The 19029-nt window shown below is 34.6% G+C and overlaps 3 protein-coding genes across 8 annotated transcripts; 1 reads left to right on the top strand and 2 right to left on the bottom strand.

The window, feature by feature from the left end:
• The first annotated feature begins 358 nt into the window (after nucleotides 1–358).
• On the top strand, nucleotides 359–6757 carry LOC140826330 (mechanosensitive ion channel protein 2, chloroplastic-like). Its single transcript, XM_073188559.1, is given in 14 exon segments — nucleotides 359–636; nucleotides 734–796; nucleotides 1154–1311; nucleotides 1720–1843; nucleotides 1975–2075; nucleotides 2152–2265; nucleotides 2728–2785; nucleotides 3805–3954; nucleotides 4077–4187; nucleotides 4489–4656; nucleotides 4783–4896; nucleotides 5395–5451; nucleotides 5565–6397; nucleotides 6399–6757. Coding segments are annotated over 14 exon segments (2202 nt in total). The 5' UTR covers nucleotides 359–558; the 3' UTR covers nucleotides 6472–6757.
• A 223-nt stretch (nucleotides 6758–6980) lies between these two features.
• On the bottom strand, nucleotides 6981–11563 carry LOC140826331 (O-fucosyltransferase 39-like). 2 transcript variants are annotated; one of them, XM_073188561.1, is made up of 10 exons: nucleotides 11258–11563; nucleotides 9960–10022; nucleotides 9779–9860; nucleotides 9498–9568; nucleotides 9314–9402; nucleotides 8995–9198; nucleotides 8378–8648; nucleotides 8060–8287; nucleotides 7788–7985; nucleotides 6981–7539 (listed from the first exon to the last, which is right to left on the bottom strand). In XM_073188561.1, the coding sequence occupies exons 1-10, from the start codon at nucleotides 11390–11392 to the stop codon at nucleotides 7330–7332; spliced, it is 1551 nt and encodes a 516-aa protein (XP_073044662.1). In that variant the 5' UTR covers nucleotides 11393–11563; the 3' UTR covers nucleotides 6981–7329. The 2 variants fall into 2 exon arrangements, with proteins under 2 accessions (XP_073044662.1, XP_073044661.1); XM_073188560.1 differs by having other exon boundaries at nucleotides 9498–9571; nucleotides 11258–11560.
• Nucleotides 11564–14490: 2927 nt separating this feature from the next.
• LOC140826329 (GPI mannosyltransferase 1) lies at nucleotides 14491–18657 on the bottom strand. 5 transcript variants are annotated; one of them, XM_073188553.1, is made up of 5 exons: nucleotides 18513–18656; nucleotides 17068–17475; nucleotides 16422–16604; nucleotides 15115–15662; nucleotides 14491–15001 (listed from the first exon to the last, which is right to left on the bottom strand). In XM_073188553.1, the coding sequence occupies exons 2-5, from the start codon at nucleotides 17336–17338 to the stop codon at nucleotides 14687–14689; spliced, it is 1317 nt and encodes a 438-aa protein (XP_073044654.1). In that variant the 5' UTR covers nucleotides 17339–17475; nucleotides 18513–18656; the 3' UTR covers nucleotides 14491–14686. The 5 variants fall into 5 exon arrangements, with proteins under 5 accessions (XP_073044654.1, XP_073044657.1, XP_073044658.1 ...); XM_073188556.1 differs by lacking the exon at nucleotides 18513–18656 and adding an exon at nucleotides 17955–18504; XM_073188557.1 differs by lacking the exon at nucleotides 16422–16604 and having other exon boundaries at nucleotides 18513–18657.
• Nucleotides 18658–19029: the final 372 nt, after the last annotated feature.

Genomic DNA, 19029 nt, shown 5'->3' with positions numbered 1-19029 from the left:
AAAAGTCAATAAAAATTTATCAAATCCGTAAAAGTCTATCATTTAAAAAAGTCATTAAAAGTCGTCAAAACTCTGAATTGAATACACCCACTTAGAAGAGATTTTCGATTTAAAAAAAAAAATTGTTTAGATTTTTTTTATGTAAAATATAAATTGACTTGAGGAAGTTTTTAGTAACATAAAAAAATAATTATAATATTAAATATTTTGATATCTTTAAAGATAATTATTATAAGAGCATCGTACTTAATAATATAATAAATATTACTTTTCACAGAAGCAATTAGCAATTTGATAGTTGATTAAATAGTAAAACAATTTAATTGTATTAGTTAAAGCGTGAGCTTATAAGCCACAAATTAGAGATGGTAGGGGCATTACGTTCTGTATACACGACTGAAGAAGCCGCCGCCGCCGCCGCCGCGAAATGTGACGCTGAAATATAATATATATATTTTTTTGTAAAAAAGTCGAAGTCGAGAAACAAAAATCACAGCTACAAAAAAAACCCCATATATATGCAGGGTAAAGAACATAGTTTTCCGTGATCGTTAAAAAATGGCTGTGGTCGGTTTGATTCAATTGTTCCCTGAATATGGAATTTCGGGAAATCATGGTGCCGGAAAACGATTACTGGTAAGATTTAGCACTAATTTGTTTCAATCTATTTAGGGTTTCATTTGATTCGGATTTACTCTGATTCATTTTCTGTGATCAATCGCTTTTCAAGCAGCGGAATTCGAGAACAATAGGCCAATTGTGCTCGTCGGGATCTAACCTGTCGTCGGTTTCACTGGTGTGCTCCTTTTCTTTGCCGTTTACTTGGTTCAGATACTTTTGCCTAAATGGGAAATTTGTTCTCCCCGTTTTCTTTTGGTAAATTGATGTAGAATAGCACAATACATCATTTTATATGAAAATTCTGATTTTCGTTGTAAATTATGTGAATTTAACCTTTCCTTGCTTCGATTCTTCTAAATGAAAAAGAGAGGCATTTCTGAAGATTGTTCATAAATTCTAATAACATGCTGCTTCCTTGAAAAAGCCGTTGAATAAGTATTTATGATTTTTTCTTTTTACATTGTTATCCGCAAAGGAAATGTTCAGTTATTGTTCTTGGTGGAACTTGACTTTGTTTTTTAATACGTTTCAGAGACATCATCCTTGGAGCCCAAATATTTCCAAGAGAGTTCTTAAACGGGTTTACGACTTCCCATGTAAATATAGTACGTTCAAGTGCAAATGTTCTCTAAATCCAGGCCCATCTTTGGACACCACCTTTGTGAAGAGTGCAGCTTTAAATTTAGCGCGGTAATTAACCATTTCCCTCTGATGCAAAAGCTTGTAACTTGACTAGTTAAAATAATATAAACAATATTGCAAGAAACAAATCAAGCTGCAGTCCTTCCTTTCCTGAAACACTTCAAATTGCAAGCTGGAGGAATTCGTATCCAATTTGCAGTGTGAATCCACAACCAGAAGATTTCAGGGATGACATGAAATGTTGGGTGTTGTTTATGTATTCAGATATAATCATATTTGACATAGAATCATAAAATAGGTTTCAAAAATATGTTCAGGAGTCACATGAATACTTTTTATTAAATTGGGTGTTGCAAGTGCAGTCATATAGTAATGTTTATAGTCATGTTTGTATCGATGTTATTTCTTGATATTTGTTTCAAGGAGCATTTTTTAACTGGTTCTATTGATTTCTAGGTCATTTAACAGCTGGCATGGAAGTTCTGTCGTGATCAAATTGGCTTCAGCAGTTGGTGTTGTTATTTTCACAATCTGGGGACTTCGGCCAGTTATGCGTATAAGTAGGAACATATTTTTGAATGTATGTATGTTTTGCATAGTTTTCCACACTTAAGTTCCTGATTTTTTTGGTTGCTTCGTTTGTCGAATATAGTGCTATTGAAGTTGTGCTTTTTCATTTACAATTTGAATATTTACATCACATGTTCCCAGCAGAAAAGTGACAGTAGATGGAAAAAAAGTAGCACATACCATTTTACAACCTCGTATATTCAACCTTTGCTTTTATGGGTAGGAGCCATCTTAATATGCAGGTTAGCTACTCTCTTGATAAAAAAAGCCAAAATTTAGTTACCATTGATATATTGAATGAAAGTGAATATCTTACAGAACTTTGGATCCAATGGTTCTTCCCACAGAAGCTGGTCAAGTTGTCAAGCAACGGCTCCTAAATTTTATCAGATCATTATCAACAGTGCTAACATTTGCCTACTGCTTTTCAAGGTGAATTCCTGCTTGTTGGTTTAAGAATTAAGAGTAATGTCTAACAGTTTTTGCACCTACTAATTTTACCCTTTAGCAACCGTTGTCACTCAAATCAGGATTTGGGCAAACAAGTGCACCATGACCGATTGTTTCTGCACTTTTTGGTTGCTCAGAGTTCTATTGAAGCCGTTTATGTGTATTTTTAGGCTTGAAATTTTTGTTTCTCCAATAGTTATTGATGGAATTTCCATCAGTGCTTTGCTCTATTTCGAATGTTGATTTCTGTGCCACAAGTTTGCTTGTCATATCTTATGCATCATCAATTTGTTCATATGTAAAAAGTTTTTTTGTTTTATCTATATTTGACTTTTTGTAGCCGACTAATTAGATGAGCAGTAGTGCCAGTTGGTTTACCAGGATCAGTGGATAGGTTCTACATTCGAATCACTTATGGCTAAGAGATTTTTGTTTTTTATGCAGCGTAATTCAGCAAGCGCAAAAATTCATGGAGACAAATGATGCAGTTGATACTAGAAATGTATGTTCCTACTATTAGCTACTTGTCAAGGGATTTTGCGTTCCATTTTTATGAATGAAACATTGTTACCTCGTAGTATTTTGAATTTCAGCGCCAAAATCGAAGATTGTATTTGGATGGAAGGACTTGAAATCCATGAATTTAAATGCATTTTATGTTTTCATTGATTGAATAACTTACACACAGAAATTCAAGTTCTTATCCCTACTTATTTATGATTTTACTTATTTACATATTATTATACTAATTACAATAGATTTCAAATCCTTATAATATTGGATTCATTTGAAATCCATTGTGATTAATATTATTAGTGTAAATAAGTAGATGTATTTGAATTTCCTCTACTTTAACTTATTTAACAATGAAAATAAATTTGATATCATAGATTTTAAATGACGTAATCTAAGGACAACCTAAAGTTATGCTTGCCCTCCAATTTTTTTCACTAGAGTCACCAATATATGATCTTGTAGTTTGTCATTATTGCTTAAGTATGACGTAAAAAGTTCAATGAAATAGCAAAGTAAATCCAATGCTGTCATGTCGTTACGATAACATGCCATTAGTTCCTTCTTTTTGAGTTCTTGATTCGGTTCGATGTTTCCCATACTATCTTAAAGTTGAACGTGTTAAAGCTTTTGTATTTTATTTGCATGCTTTTACAGTGATAATTAAGTCATACGGTTGATATCTTAGCGTATCAGCAGCTAAGAAATGGTTTCTGGATTGTTGAACTATCTAATACTCCTGATGAGTGATATGGAAAGAGGAATAACAAGTTTCTGAAGAAATGTGATATTGAAGCATCAAGTTGATTTTTGCTTGCAGCTACACAAAGATATTATTATATAAAAAAGAAATTTGGTTAACTCATTGTTCGATGGCTGACAGTTTCTCATAAAATCTAGAGCATTGTTATTTATGTTTCATGTACTTGACTGCTAATTGTGCTTTTCATTATCATTTATTTCATTCTAATGTAAAATCTCTTTAGTAAATCGGTTGCTCTTTGACAGATGGGCTTCCAATTTGCTGGCAAAGCTGTGTCCACAGCAGTGTGGGTTGCAGCTATATCATTGTTCATGGAGTTGTTTGGTTTCTCAACCCAAAAATGGCTCACTGCTGGAGGGCTTGGGACAGTTTTGCTGACTCTGGCTGGACGTGAGGTGTGTATACATTTCAGATTTATGGTTTCATTTTCATGTTGTCAATGCATTTATTGGAAATATTTAGTTGCTAATTGAAGAATACTATTTCTATCATCCTTCTTTTTTATTTCCATGTACAGATATTCACGAATTTCCTATCAAGTGCAATGATTCATGCAACCCGGCCGTTTGTTGTGAATGAATGGATTAAAACTAAGATTGAAGGATATGAAGTTTCTGGGACAGTTGAGGTTAGTTGGTCTCTATTCCTTAGTTGGTCTCTGTTCCACCCAATGATAAATGTGGATATTGCAAATATTAGAAACGTATTGGCTCTGAATGTAATATATTTGTGTGTCGATTCTGTCTAGTGATCATCATCATTTATGTCAATGTACAATATTTATACTATGCCGTGGAAAGAACATGAGCAATATTTCCTTGCATAATTTTGAAAATTTCTCTATTTTTCTTGCCTACATAGTGTCCTCGAGTGTAATCCCTCACATATACTATTTTCATTGTTGATATTTTTGTATTTTCACTTTACAGCATGTGGGTTGGTGGTCACCAACGATTGTGAGAGGCGAAGACCGTGAAGCTATTCACATTCCAAACCACAAGTTTACTGTCAATGTCGTTAGAAACTTCAGCCAAAAAACTCATTGGCGTTTTAAAAACCACCTGGCCATCAGTCATTTAGATGTCCACAAAATTAACGTAAGAATCTTTAATGCAAGAATCTTTGTATTCTCGATGGTAATAAATCTAGAATGTGTCTGGAAAATTTGAGTCAGTTGTCTTCAACTTGATATATAACAAATTGTTTATGCCTCTTATATGTAGAACATTGTAGCTGACATGCGCAAGGTCCTCGCAAAGAATCCTCAAGTCGAACAGCAAAAGTTGCACAGAAGAGTATTCTTGGACAATGTTAATCCTGAAAATCAGGCCTTAATGGTGAGTTGTAAATTTTGAATATACTTTAATTGGTGTGTTGCTCCTATCGGGTTCTATTTATTTATCAAGTTGTACTACTTTTATGATATCATTGCGAAAGAATTTCTACTTGAAGAAAATCTCGGTAAAACAACTGAAAACTAAGACAATAAAGAAAGAAAATAAACTCCATTTTCATGTTAAGAACGCTTCAATCTTTCGTTGCCTGTGGCCACATTCTCATGCTCTATCTGATTGAACTTTTATATATCACCAAATCTGTTACTTGGTAATAATGGTCATTCTAAGCTCCCATTATTGAAATATTCACTGTTTCAACATTGTGTTATTTTGCTGAATAATTCTGTTGAAAACTTGGTACTGGTTTTATATTTTGCAATATATATCAATCATAAAAATGAATTCAGTGGGATTATTAGTTTTATGTATCTTATTATTTTGTTATAATGTGCAGTTTTCCTTAAATGCTTCAGTCTAATGTGGTCAGAATTGTTACAGATCTTGGTGTCCTGCTTTGTGAAGACTACCCATTTTGAAGAATATCTGTGCGTCAAGGTGAGAACACATATTTGCAATTTTACTCCCCCGATGTGGTTTGTAGGTAAATTATATATATCTGGAAACTTGTCTAAATAGATATTCTTTTTTCCTTTTGTTCCGGGAAATAGGAAGCTATTTTTCTAGATCTTCTCAGAGTCATAAGGCACCATCAAGCTCGTCTAGCCACTCCCATCCGCACAGTTCAGAAAGTTAACACTGATGCAGACTTGGATAATGTACCACACGCTGATTCTATATTTAACCAGGGAGCTCCAGCCCGCCCATTACTTTTGATTGAACCCTCCTACAAAATCAATGGGGAAGATAAGATCAAACCTCCTCAAGCTCGAACGGTAAGGATAAATGGGGAGGAAGACAACAAGGATACAGGAAGGTCCACACCTGATAGTAAGACGGATGCTCAAGGGGAATCAACTTTAATTGCAGATTCTAAGTCACGAGAAACCATGTTGCCGGACTCCAAGGAAAACAAGTCCCTGAAAGAGGATGTGAAACCTGCCATCAAGGTTGGACAAATGGCAAAAGCAGATGCCAAGGAGAATTCCAGGGTTTTAGAAAAATCTCTCTCTGATCCAAAGCTCGATATTACGACTGCTTCAAAGTCTACCTCCAAGACTGGTACCAAGGCTGCAGAAGTGTTGATTTCTAACGGCAGCAGTTCACGTGGTTTGACTCAGGACACGCCTAACAACAAGCATCCTCCAAGAGTTGGCCAAGAGGATACCTCAGCTTCCACGCAAAGGACATTAGGAGGTAAAAGACTCGATGGTGTATCATCTGCTTCACAATTAAAACAAGACACTAGACAACAAGTTACACAACCACCTACAAGCAAACCTTCTAGAGAAGAGAATATAGTTCTTGGCGTTGTTTTAGAGGGGTCAAAACGAACCCTCCCCATTGAAGAAGACGTGGTTCCTCAACAAAATCCGGATCGTGTGACTTCGAACTGGTAATGGTCCTGCAGTCACTGACAAGGAGAATGATGATATTAAGCGGTCAAAAAACTCATGATAAGATTAGTGGGGTATCCTGATATTAAACTTGTGCATCGATGGTTTTGAGTTTTTGAAGCTTATAGTTGTGTCGTTGCCATCATACATGGTTGTTTCGCTCGTGAGATTGTGTTCAGCATCCTGGTGTAGTTTTATATTGACTCGATCATTCATGTCACTTGAAGAGAGATTTTTAAATGTCTTGTATGTGGAAGTTTCTTGCTTATTGTAGAAACAATTCTCACGAAGGGAGTATTTTTATTCCATGGATTATGCAAGTCATTTGGATGAATTCGATTCAATAATGGAGAACCGGTTTCTATCGAGATGGAGCGGGCGTCAGTCTTTCTATGTAATCACAAGGATTGCGTACTCCCATCACTAGAAATCGTTGAACTCGGAACCCATTACATCTGCTGCTAAGATTACCAGCAGGTGATGCTATTTTTTTAAAAAAATTTGCTACATGAGATGTATGTTCTCTTTAATTCAATGTTATATTATAAAATACTAAAAAAAAAACTGGCGTCGAATTAAACGTGTTTATTGAATAGAAATGCCTTCCGTCCTTCAATGTTAACATAATAAGATGAACAAATAATCACGAATAATTGAACCCAATAACATATTACACGATAGCCTAAAAGCTATTAAGATAGGTATATATCACTCAAAGTTAAATGACTATGACCTCATATATTTAACAAATACGCACACCCCTCGGATCAATCAGTGCAAATAAACAACATTTTGTAGCACCAAATGCTGTAGAAGATTTGAAATGCTGATGAATTCCCAGAGCTCTATGGCCAAACAGAAAGGGGCATAAAACTTATTTAAATAGTACAAGCCATAAATATCTGCCACACGCGATAACTCAAGCATTGCACATACAGTCGGGAGCGGGATACGTGTATATAGATTGTTCTGATTTGCGTAATCTGAGTTGCCCTTGCCTGGATCGGTGCCCTTCAATGACAGCCTCCTGGAATTCTGGCCAAGTCAAGCTTTTGTTCAAGAAAAGCTGCCCTAACAATGCCATGTTTGGCCTTATGGTCTTCATATTATGGTAAGTTCGATGGCCAACCTGGTATTGGAAGAGAGATTTAATATCATGTAACTTAAGATTTTGATGCGAAAATCATTCAACGAGAAGTCGAGAATGAATGCAGAAGAATTATTGCGAGAGCATTACGATAAAAGTTTCCTGAGTCAAGTAAAACAAACCAAATGTTACCACGGAACGATGGAAACTTAAAAATTTGATCCATTTTATGTTCAAGCTCTTTTGTTTCACACACAGAATCAAGAAAATAGATAACTTAACGAACTTACCATAGCATTGTGCATATTTCCTGGAGAAGCGGAAATGAAAATATCACTGTGCATACTGACATAGTAATCAACTGCTGCCAATAAAGAAGCTTTTCCTTTAATTTGAGCTCTTTCTTCTGAAGAAGCAAGGCTCTTCTTGTCTTCCATCAGAGGAAATAAACTTCGCAAAGTCGAGATCCTGGCTTCCCCACCATAAACCTTTATTCAAGAAAAGATTCAATTATGAATATTCATATATAATCACCTGTGGAAATAAAACAACTCAGTAAAACCTTGTGCGAAGCAAGATACAAACGAGTGCTGTTATCAAATCCAAGGGCTGCCAAAAGCAATCCAATTTCTTCAGGAGTCAACGGGCACCGGCCTTGACTCCTTAACTCCTCATCAGTGAACTGAGAATTTAACACCCTTCCTTGCCAAATAACTTGTCGATACTTAGCCAGAGCCAATTTTTCAGCCTTACCTCCACCAAAATCACAAGCCGAATGAGCAGCCATATCCTGAGAAAACAAACGAATTTGACACTCCCGTAGCATATCACAGAATAAGGATTAGGTGCGTTAAATATTGACTAGAACAAGCAAATATACCTTGTCGAAACGAAGGTGGAGGACAACAAACTTTCCAGCCTCTTGCTTGTACTTGGGATCGTTGAACTCCCTAATGTAGTTGGTGCCAGTAACTTCACTGGGGCCAGGAGGATATCTGAGGCGACTAACAAGCATATCTCCAAGAGCTCTGATGTGAGGTACAAAAACTAAAGCTTGAAAGTTGACTTTGCATCGTAGTCGTTGAATGTCAGCAGGCATGTTGTCAAAATCCAAACGGTGAGAAAATGGCGCAATTGCAGCAATTCCATAACTGAACCACAAAAATCAGAGCTTAGAACTTGACAAGGTTAACTTTCTAGCAAACTCGTAAATTAGTCTTCTCAGTGTTAATCTGACATAGTCATGAAACTTTAGTTCAATGAACTCCAAAGTAGTGACACATTCTTAAACAGTATTCGAATATGTTGTATAAAATCGGGATGTCACTCTAGTTTCCAGGGACAAAATGAACTTTTCTGGTATACATTTGAAAATAAGCCCACTAAAATTACATGGAAGATAGAAGGCCAATTTGAATAAGAAGTAAGGATCACAATGCCAAAAACAATGGACCAATAAATTGTCAAAAGACAGAAAAAATTATCATATCGACCGACCTTTGCAGGAGAGGCAAAACATTCTCTAGATACCAATTTGCTGAAGCATGTACAGGTGCTGTTTTTACTCTCGTAGCTCGAATAGCTGTAGCATAATACTCCCTTGTGCTCCAAAAATATTCAGCAGGCAACTCTCTGACTATAGATATGTCATCTTTCAATGTATCAATAAAATGTTCCACGTCGAAAATATCCATGAAAGTGCTGCAATAGAAAAATGGAGACGGTCTCATTTTAAGTACACCTCCAACAAGAAAAATAAAAGAGAACAATATTCTTTTAAAACAAACATAGTATAGCATAGACTTCTAAGGAGTACCTTGAATCTTGCCAGACAGAATTTACTTCCAGATAAGGAATTATAAGAGTAGCATTCAAAATCTTGGCAACTGCAACTGCATCACAGATCTATATAAACAAAAGTAAACATATTAGTGAATAAGCTTATTATAATCATTGTTATATATGCTTAATTATCATATATAATAAACAGATGAGCTTACACCCATTCTCTGCTGGTTTAGTCCTCCATCAAGAAATAACTGTATATATCCTTGAGTTTTCTTAGGCAATTCTGCTGAAACCAGATAGCTAATCAGTAAACGAGGTACAAATTGTGAACTGTATAATGCACACTTTAACAAATTTAAATTTCATTATTTGGCACAAATAGTTGAAACTTGATTAAGAGAAGATATCATTTTTCACCCACCTCTTCTAATTGTAAGTTCCAAAAGAATGAAAAAAAAAAAGAAAATTGAGAGCCACATTTGTTTTTACTTACTGGAGGTGAAGCCGTGCTGAGCACAGGTTTTCCATTCTGGACGAGGCAAAGGCAGCCACAGGTCAGCTTGTAGTTCATCAGACTACAATAAAACAAGAATATGAACAGATTATAAAACATAATTCCGCAAAATATTTTTTTTATTTCAAGTCAGATCACAATTAAGTGAAATCATACTCACAGTTTCACGCTGTAGAGCACTCTTGAGTAAGCGAGAGTGCATAGGCTTTGGAGTATTCCACTCCTGGATATGAGAACAAAAAACAGTAGTTCAGAAGACATTTTCAACACGTAAGAGATAAGTTGTGTAGGCAAGATTGCATAGTCATGCACCAACTTTGGAAGATATTCACAGTTTATACAACAGTCGCATGTTAGGTTCGCGGTTTTTGGTACTGAATTAATTTTTAACGGTCATGAAATTTGTCTTGCTACTCGCACACACACGACCATATTCTCTATTACATGAGACAAGTTATTGCAAATCCTCGTACACCAATATTGGCACTCGCTTCCCAACAGATATAAGCAGATCTCACTCTATTCCTTTTTCAATCACACTTGTCTGATGCCAACATTCACCAAATGAATCAGCTCAACCAGAAGATCAATACTAAACATGCACTATATTGTTAGCTGAGACACTCATGCTCGCCAATGAAAATGGTACCCCCGTCCAGAATTAAGAATTAAGGGGTAAGAAGAGTGTGCACAAATTTTCCCAAAAGGAGGGATCGATTAACCACATCCATTTTGCAAATATTTTAAACGAGTTTTCAGTACAACGCATATTCCTTACATATAGGCAAATTCTCCTGACATTTCTTAAAATTTTAAAGCCTCGGGGTTCTCAAAATCTTTAGATTTTAAAGGCTCTACCCAGATCTTAAGCCATGTTCCACATCGTGTTGTTACATTAGGATAATTACCAGATTATATTGAAGTAAGCAATATATACAGCTAACAGGTTTCAAATCAAGTTAACCTAGCACTTATATACTTGACCAATTTGGAATTAAGGTGATTTATCTCCCAAATTTTTTTTTCAGAAACTACACATTTATATATTTTTACACACACAGCATCCACATTTGTTTCCATTCCACGTGCTGAAATTTACCCAAATCAAATAATTCCCAAGATATTCCGCCAACTTAAACAGGAAAAATCACCACCGACAGAGGCCAACCAGTAAAATTTGACCAAGAATTACAAGAACCTGAATCCCTCTCAAGATCAATTTTTTTTTCAAGAAAACTTGTTTCCACTCCAGATGCCTTTACTCCTACCCCTTGTGCTGTTGTGCAGCCATCTGCCATAGCTTTTACCCGAAAACCCATATCTCAATAAGGTAAAATGAAACATAAAAATTGCAAAAATTTCACACAAGAAAGCAAAAACTTCAGACACCACACAAATCAACGTAATTGCAAAAACAAGAAACGCAGGAAAAAAAAAGAGAGGAAATCAAGAACACACCGACAGAGCAGAGGGCAAGGCATGGCTGAACGGAGTGAAAAGACTTGGGAACAAAAGGGGCAAAAGAAGAACAAGAGCAGCAGCCATGGCTCCTCCTCTGGTGCTATGACTTAGAGAACGAATCTGCGGCCTCATTTTAATAAAACACTTGATTTGTACGATTACTACGGTGATGTATTTTTGTTATTAAAAAAATTGCGGCTTTTAAGGCCTTTCACCATGGGAAAAATTTAAGTAAAGCAGCAACTTACATGCAGAAGAGAAGCTGTAATAAATAAAATAATCAATCAAACATGACCCGTTTCACACACACACACACGCATTAAATAAAACAAAATGATATTTTCATTTTAAGCACAGCACCTTTATGGGTATTTTACGCGAACAATTATCACACCCAAAAATAGTTTCTTTAACCCTATGCAAGGCTAAAAATTAAATCTTGACAACTTTTAGAATAGAAATCACTACTAATCTCAATAATTATGAAACCAATAATTGAGCAATATAGGATTCAAGGCTAACACCATAATAAGTACACAAAGAAACAGATTGGCAGCAGATGTAGCGGTGTGTTGTTTATGCAATTTCGGATGCAAGAAAATTAACTGATTGGGGGGGGGGGGGGGGGGGGGGGGGGGGGTTGAGGTGTCTTTTTCACTTACAGCCCCCAACGGATAGATATAATGGGCGAGAGGCACCGCTTGCACGTGTCACTCAGTCAATGAATTTGCTCCGCTGTTCTTCCAGACACCTTATCAAGCTACACTGTAAAAAGGAACTTCATTCACACATACTAAATAGAATTCAACAATAATTAAACCCGATAATACACTATCATCTTGTTCCCAAGTGGTTGCCTCTCTAAAATGATCGCTTCACAAATTATGCCACAATTAAATGTATTTGTCATTATCATTATATTTTTCTAAGTGATCAGTTCAAAAATAATCCAAGAACAAAGGGTATATCCGGGGAGATAACAATTAACAAAACTCTACTGCATCATTTCTTTGATTTTATTCTAAATTTTAATATAACTTCACGTAATTATCATTTGATAAATTCAGCGCAATTAATCAAATATATTAGTAATTAATGGTGATGGGGAGATTTAATGTGGCCATCTGGCATTTCATGACCGACAAAATAGTCATAGTTCGCTTCGTGTGCGGTGTGAAGAAAGTTCGCCATACATTTACAATATTAAATTAAATATATATTTTTGAATGGTGATTAATCACCAAAAATAAATATTAAATAATAAAGTATTGGATATTATAAAATCCCATTAATTATGAATTATTAATGCGATCCAATTCCATTTTTTCAGATTTTGGATTTGTTTATAAATTTTCTAAATAAAAATCATGATCCCATCGACTCGACTGCCTGGACTGTACTTGGCACCACCTTTGGTGGACCAGTCCAAAATATTGTGTCCTTTCTAAAGTAAGATGTTTTCACTGAAAAATACTTTTTAGATGAATAATGAAATAAAAATTATTTTTATCATTTATTATCATCGAACAAAACAAATAAATACATAACTTGATTTGAAGTTTCCAAATATGAAAGACAATAACATGTGTGAGACGATTTCACGAGTTGTATTTTGTGATACAGATATCTTATTTGAGTTATTCATGAAAAAATATTACTTTTTATGCTAAGAGTATTATTTTTTATTGTGAATATCGATAGAGTTGACCCGTCTCAAAAATAAAGATTTGTGAAACCGTCTTACAAAATATCTACTGAAATTTGAATGACCATTACATATTTTACCCTCTGATTGATTATTTATAAATCGAAACATTATTATTTTAACTAATAAATTGTGTATGACAGAGCATTCAATTAATAGAGTCGTCAAGGTTAATTAATGTTTTTTTCTCGATCTTGACATTTTGTTTATTATTAGAATCCTAAATTAAATTGTTTATTCCAATCATAACTTGTTTTATCTGGTAGTTTTTTGACTGATTAATTTGATTTGAGCTGGGAGATTTAATTTTCAAATGACATTCATCTTTGACTTATTTGAAATTCATGTTGGATATGAATTGAATCTCAAACTCATTTAATTAATCAATCCAAACAAAACATTAAGATTTTGTTTATGTCACTTATAATTTATCATAAAATGAGCCATACGTTATATAATATTGAAATATTTTTCTTAAATATCTTCAGAATACCCAAGGGCCAAGAGGGAGTGACTCCACCACTCACTCCATCCACTTAATTTTCCACAATAAACAATGTTTTGTTTTCTTACTGAAAGTACCAACCTATTTAATTCTCGTTCCATAAAATAAAATAAAAAAATTAATTATCGTTCAATAAAATAAAAAATAAAAAAAAAACCATTTTAAATTCATATATTTCTCCAGAAAATATCTCGTTTTTTTAATTATGATTTCCTGGCCCTTGGCATTAATGAATCATAAATACCGATAATTAAATAAAAGATATATTATACGTATCTTCATTTTATTGGTCAATATCCCATAGGGGGTTGAGAGCCATCAGATATTACAGCCTTTCTTTAGGTCTGATGCTCACATGATCGATTCATTCTATCTTTTAGCTGTGCACTTTTTTGTGTGAAATAAATGGGCACTTTAGTTTAGGCGACTTTTAGAAAATATATAAATACGGTATATATATATTTTTTTCTTTTTTTTTTTGCAAAATAAATACGTATGGTATATATATTTATTTACATACAGTTTTTGAATGTATTAACGGCTCGATCTTTAGTGACAATATTATTAAAATAAAACGTTTTAAACATTATTTACACAAAATCAAAATATTTGAAGTATCTGAAAAATGAAATGCTCTAAATGTAATCATTCGCATTATTGAATGAGACTAAGATAATTAAAGTTTAATCATATGATATAGTATCAATATTGCGAATGAGATATACTAAAGTCGGTGGCTTGGTTGCGTGAGATGCGAAAGCTAAATCATCTGTGTCCCCAAATGTTATTTCTTTTCGTTTTTCTCACTTTTGTTTTAAAACTTGTCCTTTAGCGTTTTGATGATGATAATAATATAGTTGGCCTTATTATCATAATTTAAAAAATATCCTTTTCCACCTCTAAGTTTAAAATTGGAACATATTTTACCATTTGCAAATATATCACAAAACTCTAATTTTATGATTTATGATTAGATACGTCTGACACAAGTTTTTTTTAAAATCTCGCCACATAAATACATCTAAGAAATTCAAATATTTAAAATTAGAACAAATTATGAAATTACTTTCAAAAGAACAGCAGAAAGTAACTATCGATCGAGAGCAAAAAATAATAATAATCACCCAAAAGCCATTGATTTTCTCCTATTCACTCTATGGCTGGACCCAACCATGTTCAGTTTACTCAGCTCCAAAAATCTTTATAAGAATACATATTAGTCATCTTTCATAATTTTGCTTAAATTTTCATGCTGTAATATTTTGAACACTGGACAATAAACATGGTTACCAATAACAGTGACAAGTACAAAAGTATTTGCTGCCAAGAACACCAAACTTGCAACCCAAAGCTGAACGAACACATTCTTACCTCGAAATTCGAGCAAATAACCCCAAAGCAGCCAATGGGTTTGAGCTCCAATCCACAAAAAGATGCAAGCCAAACCTTTCCATTTAAGCTGCATCTTGCTCCATGGCAATATTAGAGGCAGTAGACAGAAGAACCAAACAAAGTATTGTGCAGTTATGACCTGGATAAAGATCAAGCAAATGCTGATTCTCTCATATACCTTATATGCATAAAAGTGGGGGGTTTTTTTTTTTTTACAGAATTAGAGATATTATATTGTCATTTGTCACGAACCTTGTTGAATGCTACAAAGGCAAGCGTCTGGAGAAAGAAACAGAACGGCAAATCACGGGCGAAACTGAATATCAGAACTAGCTGCACCGTGAACTGAGGAAGAAAGGCAATGAGCTTTTCGGTTATGGAGAACTCGTGTTCATAGTGGAGGTATATGTGGTAGAAGTATACAGAAAAATTGTGACGTGGGTCTGTACGCGTGAGATGATATAGAAGCGCCTCATGCAAGAATTCCCATCCATATAAGTGGAAGCATATGCCAGTCAAGACGAAGAAAGTGGATCCAGAAATTAGTCCAAATAAGGCTCTCTTCCAAGTGATAATGCTTGTTACAAATGCCCAAATAGACTGCGAGATGGTGATTTTTGAGTTGTTCGAGTAATAGGATGATTTTGAATTTCTATAACTCCAGTTAACTAAGGCAGGATTTTTACCGGGTTGGAAATATTGGGGATCCAGAAATAAGATGATGGGAAGTGCATAGATTATGGGATATATTCTGAGGTGAACAACAAGCCCGTACCAAAATGCTGCCTGTAACAGATTACCTGTCCAAAAGACAAAAACAATTAAACTAGCTTTTTAGCTGCAGCTCGTATAAGGAAATTTATAGATGAAGAATAACAAAAACTTTGGGTCTCGACTCCAAGTTCAAACATGAAAATGAATAGAGAGATCTCAGATATTATTAATATTTAGACATGTACAAGTTGTGTTTGACATCCTCGTGTCGATGAGTCTCATCACAGAAATATCTTGTACATTATGCAGCCAGTCAACTGCTATTTGAAATTTTATAAATCTTGATCATAAATTGCGAGTATATTGATGCAGAAATATTTAAAGAGCTTTGATTTTTCTGTATTTTATCTAGTACATTCGATTACATTTCTTTTGTTTTGCTGATTTTTTGTTCTATAACTGATGGTAGATGCTGCATGCTTATATACGTGAGGTTTTAGGATGTCCTTAAAAATAAAAGAGCACAACTAGAGTATCACTTTCAAGTGTATTGGTTTCAATGATTTAATATTCATACAAACAATATATTACCTAACAAAATTAGTATTTGAAAACAAATAAACTTTCCTATGCGTAGGTTTATGTAGGCCATTGATCTAAGTATATGATGTTCGTTTAAAGATTCTTTCTAAACATCAAGCAGTAACTAACCAATTTACGTCTAAATTTGTTTCTAAGTGTGGATAGATTTCAACATATGGTTAATTCAACTTCACATGCAGGCCTGTAGAAAAACAAGTGAGAAATTGTCAAGGAAAATTTATCACAAGGGATTGAAGTTGCACCATTCATCAGACATAATAAGATCCAAAGAATCAGGGCACACACAATGGGCTCACAGTTGCCCCGGGTTCCAATCGTGAATGTGAAGGGATTAATAAGCCATGCCAGGGTAGAGTAGGTGCAAAGTTTGCCAGGTACACCCCGTAACTTCAAAATTTTGTGAATAAAGAATCCCACAAGTAGATCTGTCGAGTAAATTTCAGTTACGATTCATAATTGAATTGTAATTGGACGCATAACAAAATATCCAATGCATACACAACCTATTAGCAACTTAACATATACTTCGCTTACTAGAAGGAAGAGAATTCCTCTGACTGCAAAATGTGTCCTAGAAGACCAACCATAGAAGGAAGCCTTTCATAATTCTATTTTCCCAACACTTATATGTGGTTGAAATTGTTGAAATGACTTATTTCACCAAAAGGATACTTTTCTTTCCCCTTCATATTTGCCAGAAAAGAGGTAACTTATATCTCAAAATTATTTGGCAAATGATTAAGTTTTGGAAATTAGGTTTCAAAAAGATAATGATGACTTGCACTCCCTCTAGGGTCGTAAACGAATCGAGCTAGTTCGCGATTTTTTTGACCCGGTTCAAACGTCACAATAAAAATAGGTGTTTTTCTACTAAATAACATGACATACCTGAGGCCGAGAAAAGGAATTTACCCCATGATTGATGAAGAAATGAGTTAGGCATAAGAAGAAATGCTATTAGGGGTGAATACCGATAAGTAGATCTTTCATAAGGTGATTTTCCAGATGCCATCAAGGCAGCAGCATCAGAAAAGACAAAATAGTCGATATCCGTGTACCTAACCTCCATAACAGCATCTTGCCACTCCCCATACAAAATCAGAAAGACGCGAAACAGTGCTGAAAAGAGTATCAGAGAGCGGAAACTTATTTCTGACATAGCTAGTACTTGAGCAAATTAACAACCAACTTGAGTCACAGTGACTGCAATTTCTATTCTTAATGCTCGACAATACAACTAGCAATGCAGTAGCGGAGAATGTTTTCGTGGTCTATCTGACATGCTGATTGGGATATCTGCAGAAGAGCGAATGTCCAAAAAATCAACATGGTTTATAGTGGCATGATGAAGATGGAGAAATTGCCAGGAAATAATATGCACTCCACTCGTTAATTAATTAAATAATGTCCAAAATTGAAAAGATGCCATTTCAGGTCATGATTTTACCAATTTCGGCAAAATACACAACTAAACAGCCAAAAAGAGCATCTAAAAAAATTAGCAATAGTCCAGTTCAGTGCCACAACAAAATGTACATTTGATTTAGTTTTGTTTCACCTATTAGTTATCAGCTCTATTTTTAAATTTGAATTCAAATTCCTCCCATTCCCTTCCCTTTCAAATCACAGAACTTTATCTCCTTTAGATTTTACCATCATCATCTCTAATTCAAAAAAATATTAAACGTTGATAGCAACATCAAATGCTATTCATCCATCCTAGGTTGGTGGACAAGCATTATGACATGGAGATTGAATTGGAGTTTTTGCCTCACTTGGTCTTCTTTCTTGGGTTTCTCCGGTCCTATTTCTCTCCTGAAGCAACCGTTTGGGATATGCATGCTCTTGATTCATTTCCCCCAGTCTATATAATTTCAGCATCTTGCAGACATGCCATTACCAAACACCAAATCTTTTAGGTTGTGCTTGATTGATAGGTTTCATTTGGAGGGATGGATTAATAATGAAATTGCATAACTTGACTTGAAGTGGATTTCGAATTCACTTAAATTTGGTCTATCCAAGCAAGTCAAATAAATTGGAATAGCAAGTCAAAGCATGGAAGTATTTCACCTTCACAAATAATCATAACAAATACATATCCAAACACCATTTTCATGCTATCATAAAAAATACCGCAGACCTTTTTTGAAAATCTTCAATAAGATAAGAAGAAGAAACCCATTTAAACATACGGTAGTATCTATAAGTTAGGCAAGGGCTGAGTTGAATGCTCAGTAATTTCTTCATGTCGCGTACCTTAAAACTAACGATAATAGTGCACATAACAAACCATCGATTCGAAGAAACAAAACAGAAAGCATAAGCATTACCTTGATCGAGTGATTGAAGTTTCTTAAGGAATGCATAGCAGCGACAGAGTCAGAGAAGAATAAATGGATCTGCCGCATCTTCGGCCAAAATCAAATGGGGAGAGTGGCTCGGATTTTTTAAAAAAAATAAAAGTAGATCGGCGACGGTTTATTAAAAACTGTCGCTATTAGCGACGGTTTAAAACCACCGTCGCTATTGGCGACGGTTTTAACAAAACACCGTCGCTAATATAAATCCGTGACTCACTTTCCCTGATTCTAAGAAGCCGTGTTAGAAATGCGGGTATTCTTTCTATCATCGTCGAAAATAATTGTTCCTCATATTCATTCTCGCAACTTATTTCTTTCATTTGATTTATACGTGAAAAATCCATCTTTCCTACTTCGATCATATATTAATATTATTTGTTTATTTTATCGTCCATTTCATTTGCAAAGATAAGAAGAGGTAATGTTTTATTTCGTTGATAATATTATAATTATATATTAAGAAGTTTTTTTGTGTAATTTTTTTATG

Source organism: Primulina eburnea, chromosome 3 (assembly GCF_022965805.1).
Source record: "Primulina eburnea isolate SZY01 chromosome 3, ASM2296580v1, whole genome shotgun sequence".
NCBI classification, from domain to species: domain Eukaryota; kingdom Viridiplantae; phylum Streptophyta; class Magnoliopsida; order Lamiales; family Gesneriaceae; genus Primulina; species Primulina eburnea.
This window is presented reverse-complemented; position numbering and strand designations above follow the sequence as displayed.

What these genes read in the sequence shown, in the direction of transcription:
- LOC140826331 (XM_073188560.1), bottom strand. Translation starts at nt 11,392, where the DNA reads ATGAGGCCGCAGATTCGTTCTCTAAGTCATAGCACCAGAGGAGGAGCC. An exon ending in CCTTGCCCTCTGCTCTGTCG is followed by an intron (nt 10,023 to 11,257) that starts GTGTGTTCTTGA and finishes TCTCATATCCAG; the next exon opens with GAGTGGAATACTCCAAAGCC. An exon ending in TCAGCACGGCTTCACCTCCA is followed by an intron (nt 9,572 to 9,778) that starts GTAAGTAAAAAC and finishes ATCTGGTTTCAG; the next exon opens with CAGAATTGCCTAAGAAAACT.
- LOC140826329 (XM_073188553.1), bottom strand. Translation starts at nt 17,338, where the DNA reads ATGTCAGAAATAAGTTTCCGCTCTCTGATACTCTTTTCAGCACTGTTT. An exon ending in ATTCCTTTTCTCGGCCTCAG is followed by an intron (nt 16,605 to 17,067) that starts GTATGTCATGTT and finishes TTTACTCGACAG; the next exon opens with ATCTACTTGTGGGATTCTTT. An exon ending in CCTTTGTAGCATTCAACAAG is followed by an intron (nt 15,002 to 15,114) that starts GTTCGTGACAAA and finishes ATCTTTATCCAG; the next exon opens with GTCATAACTGCACAATACTT.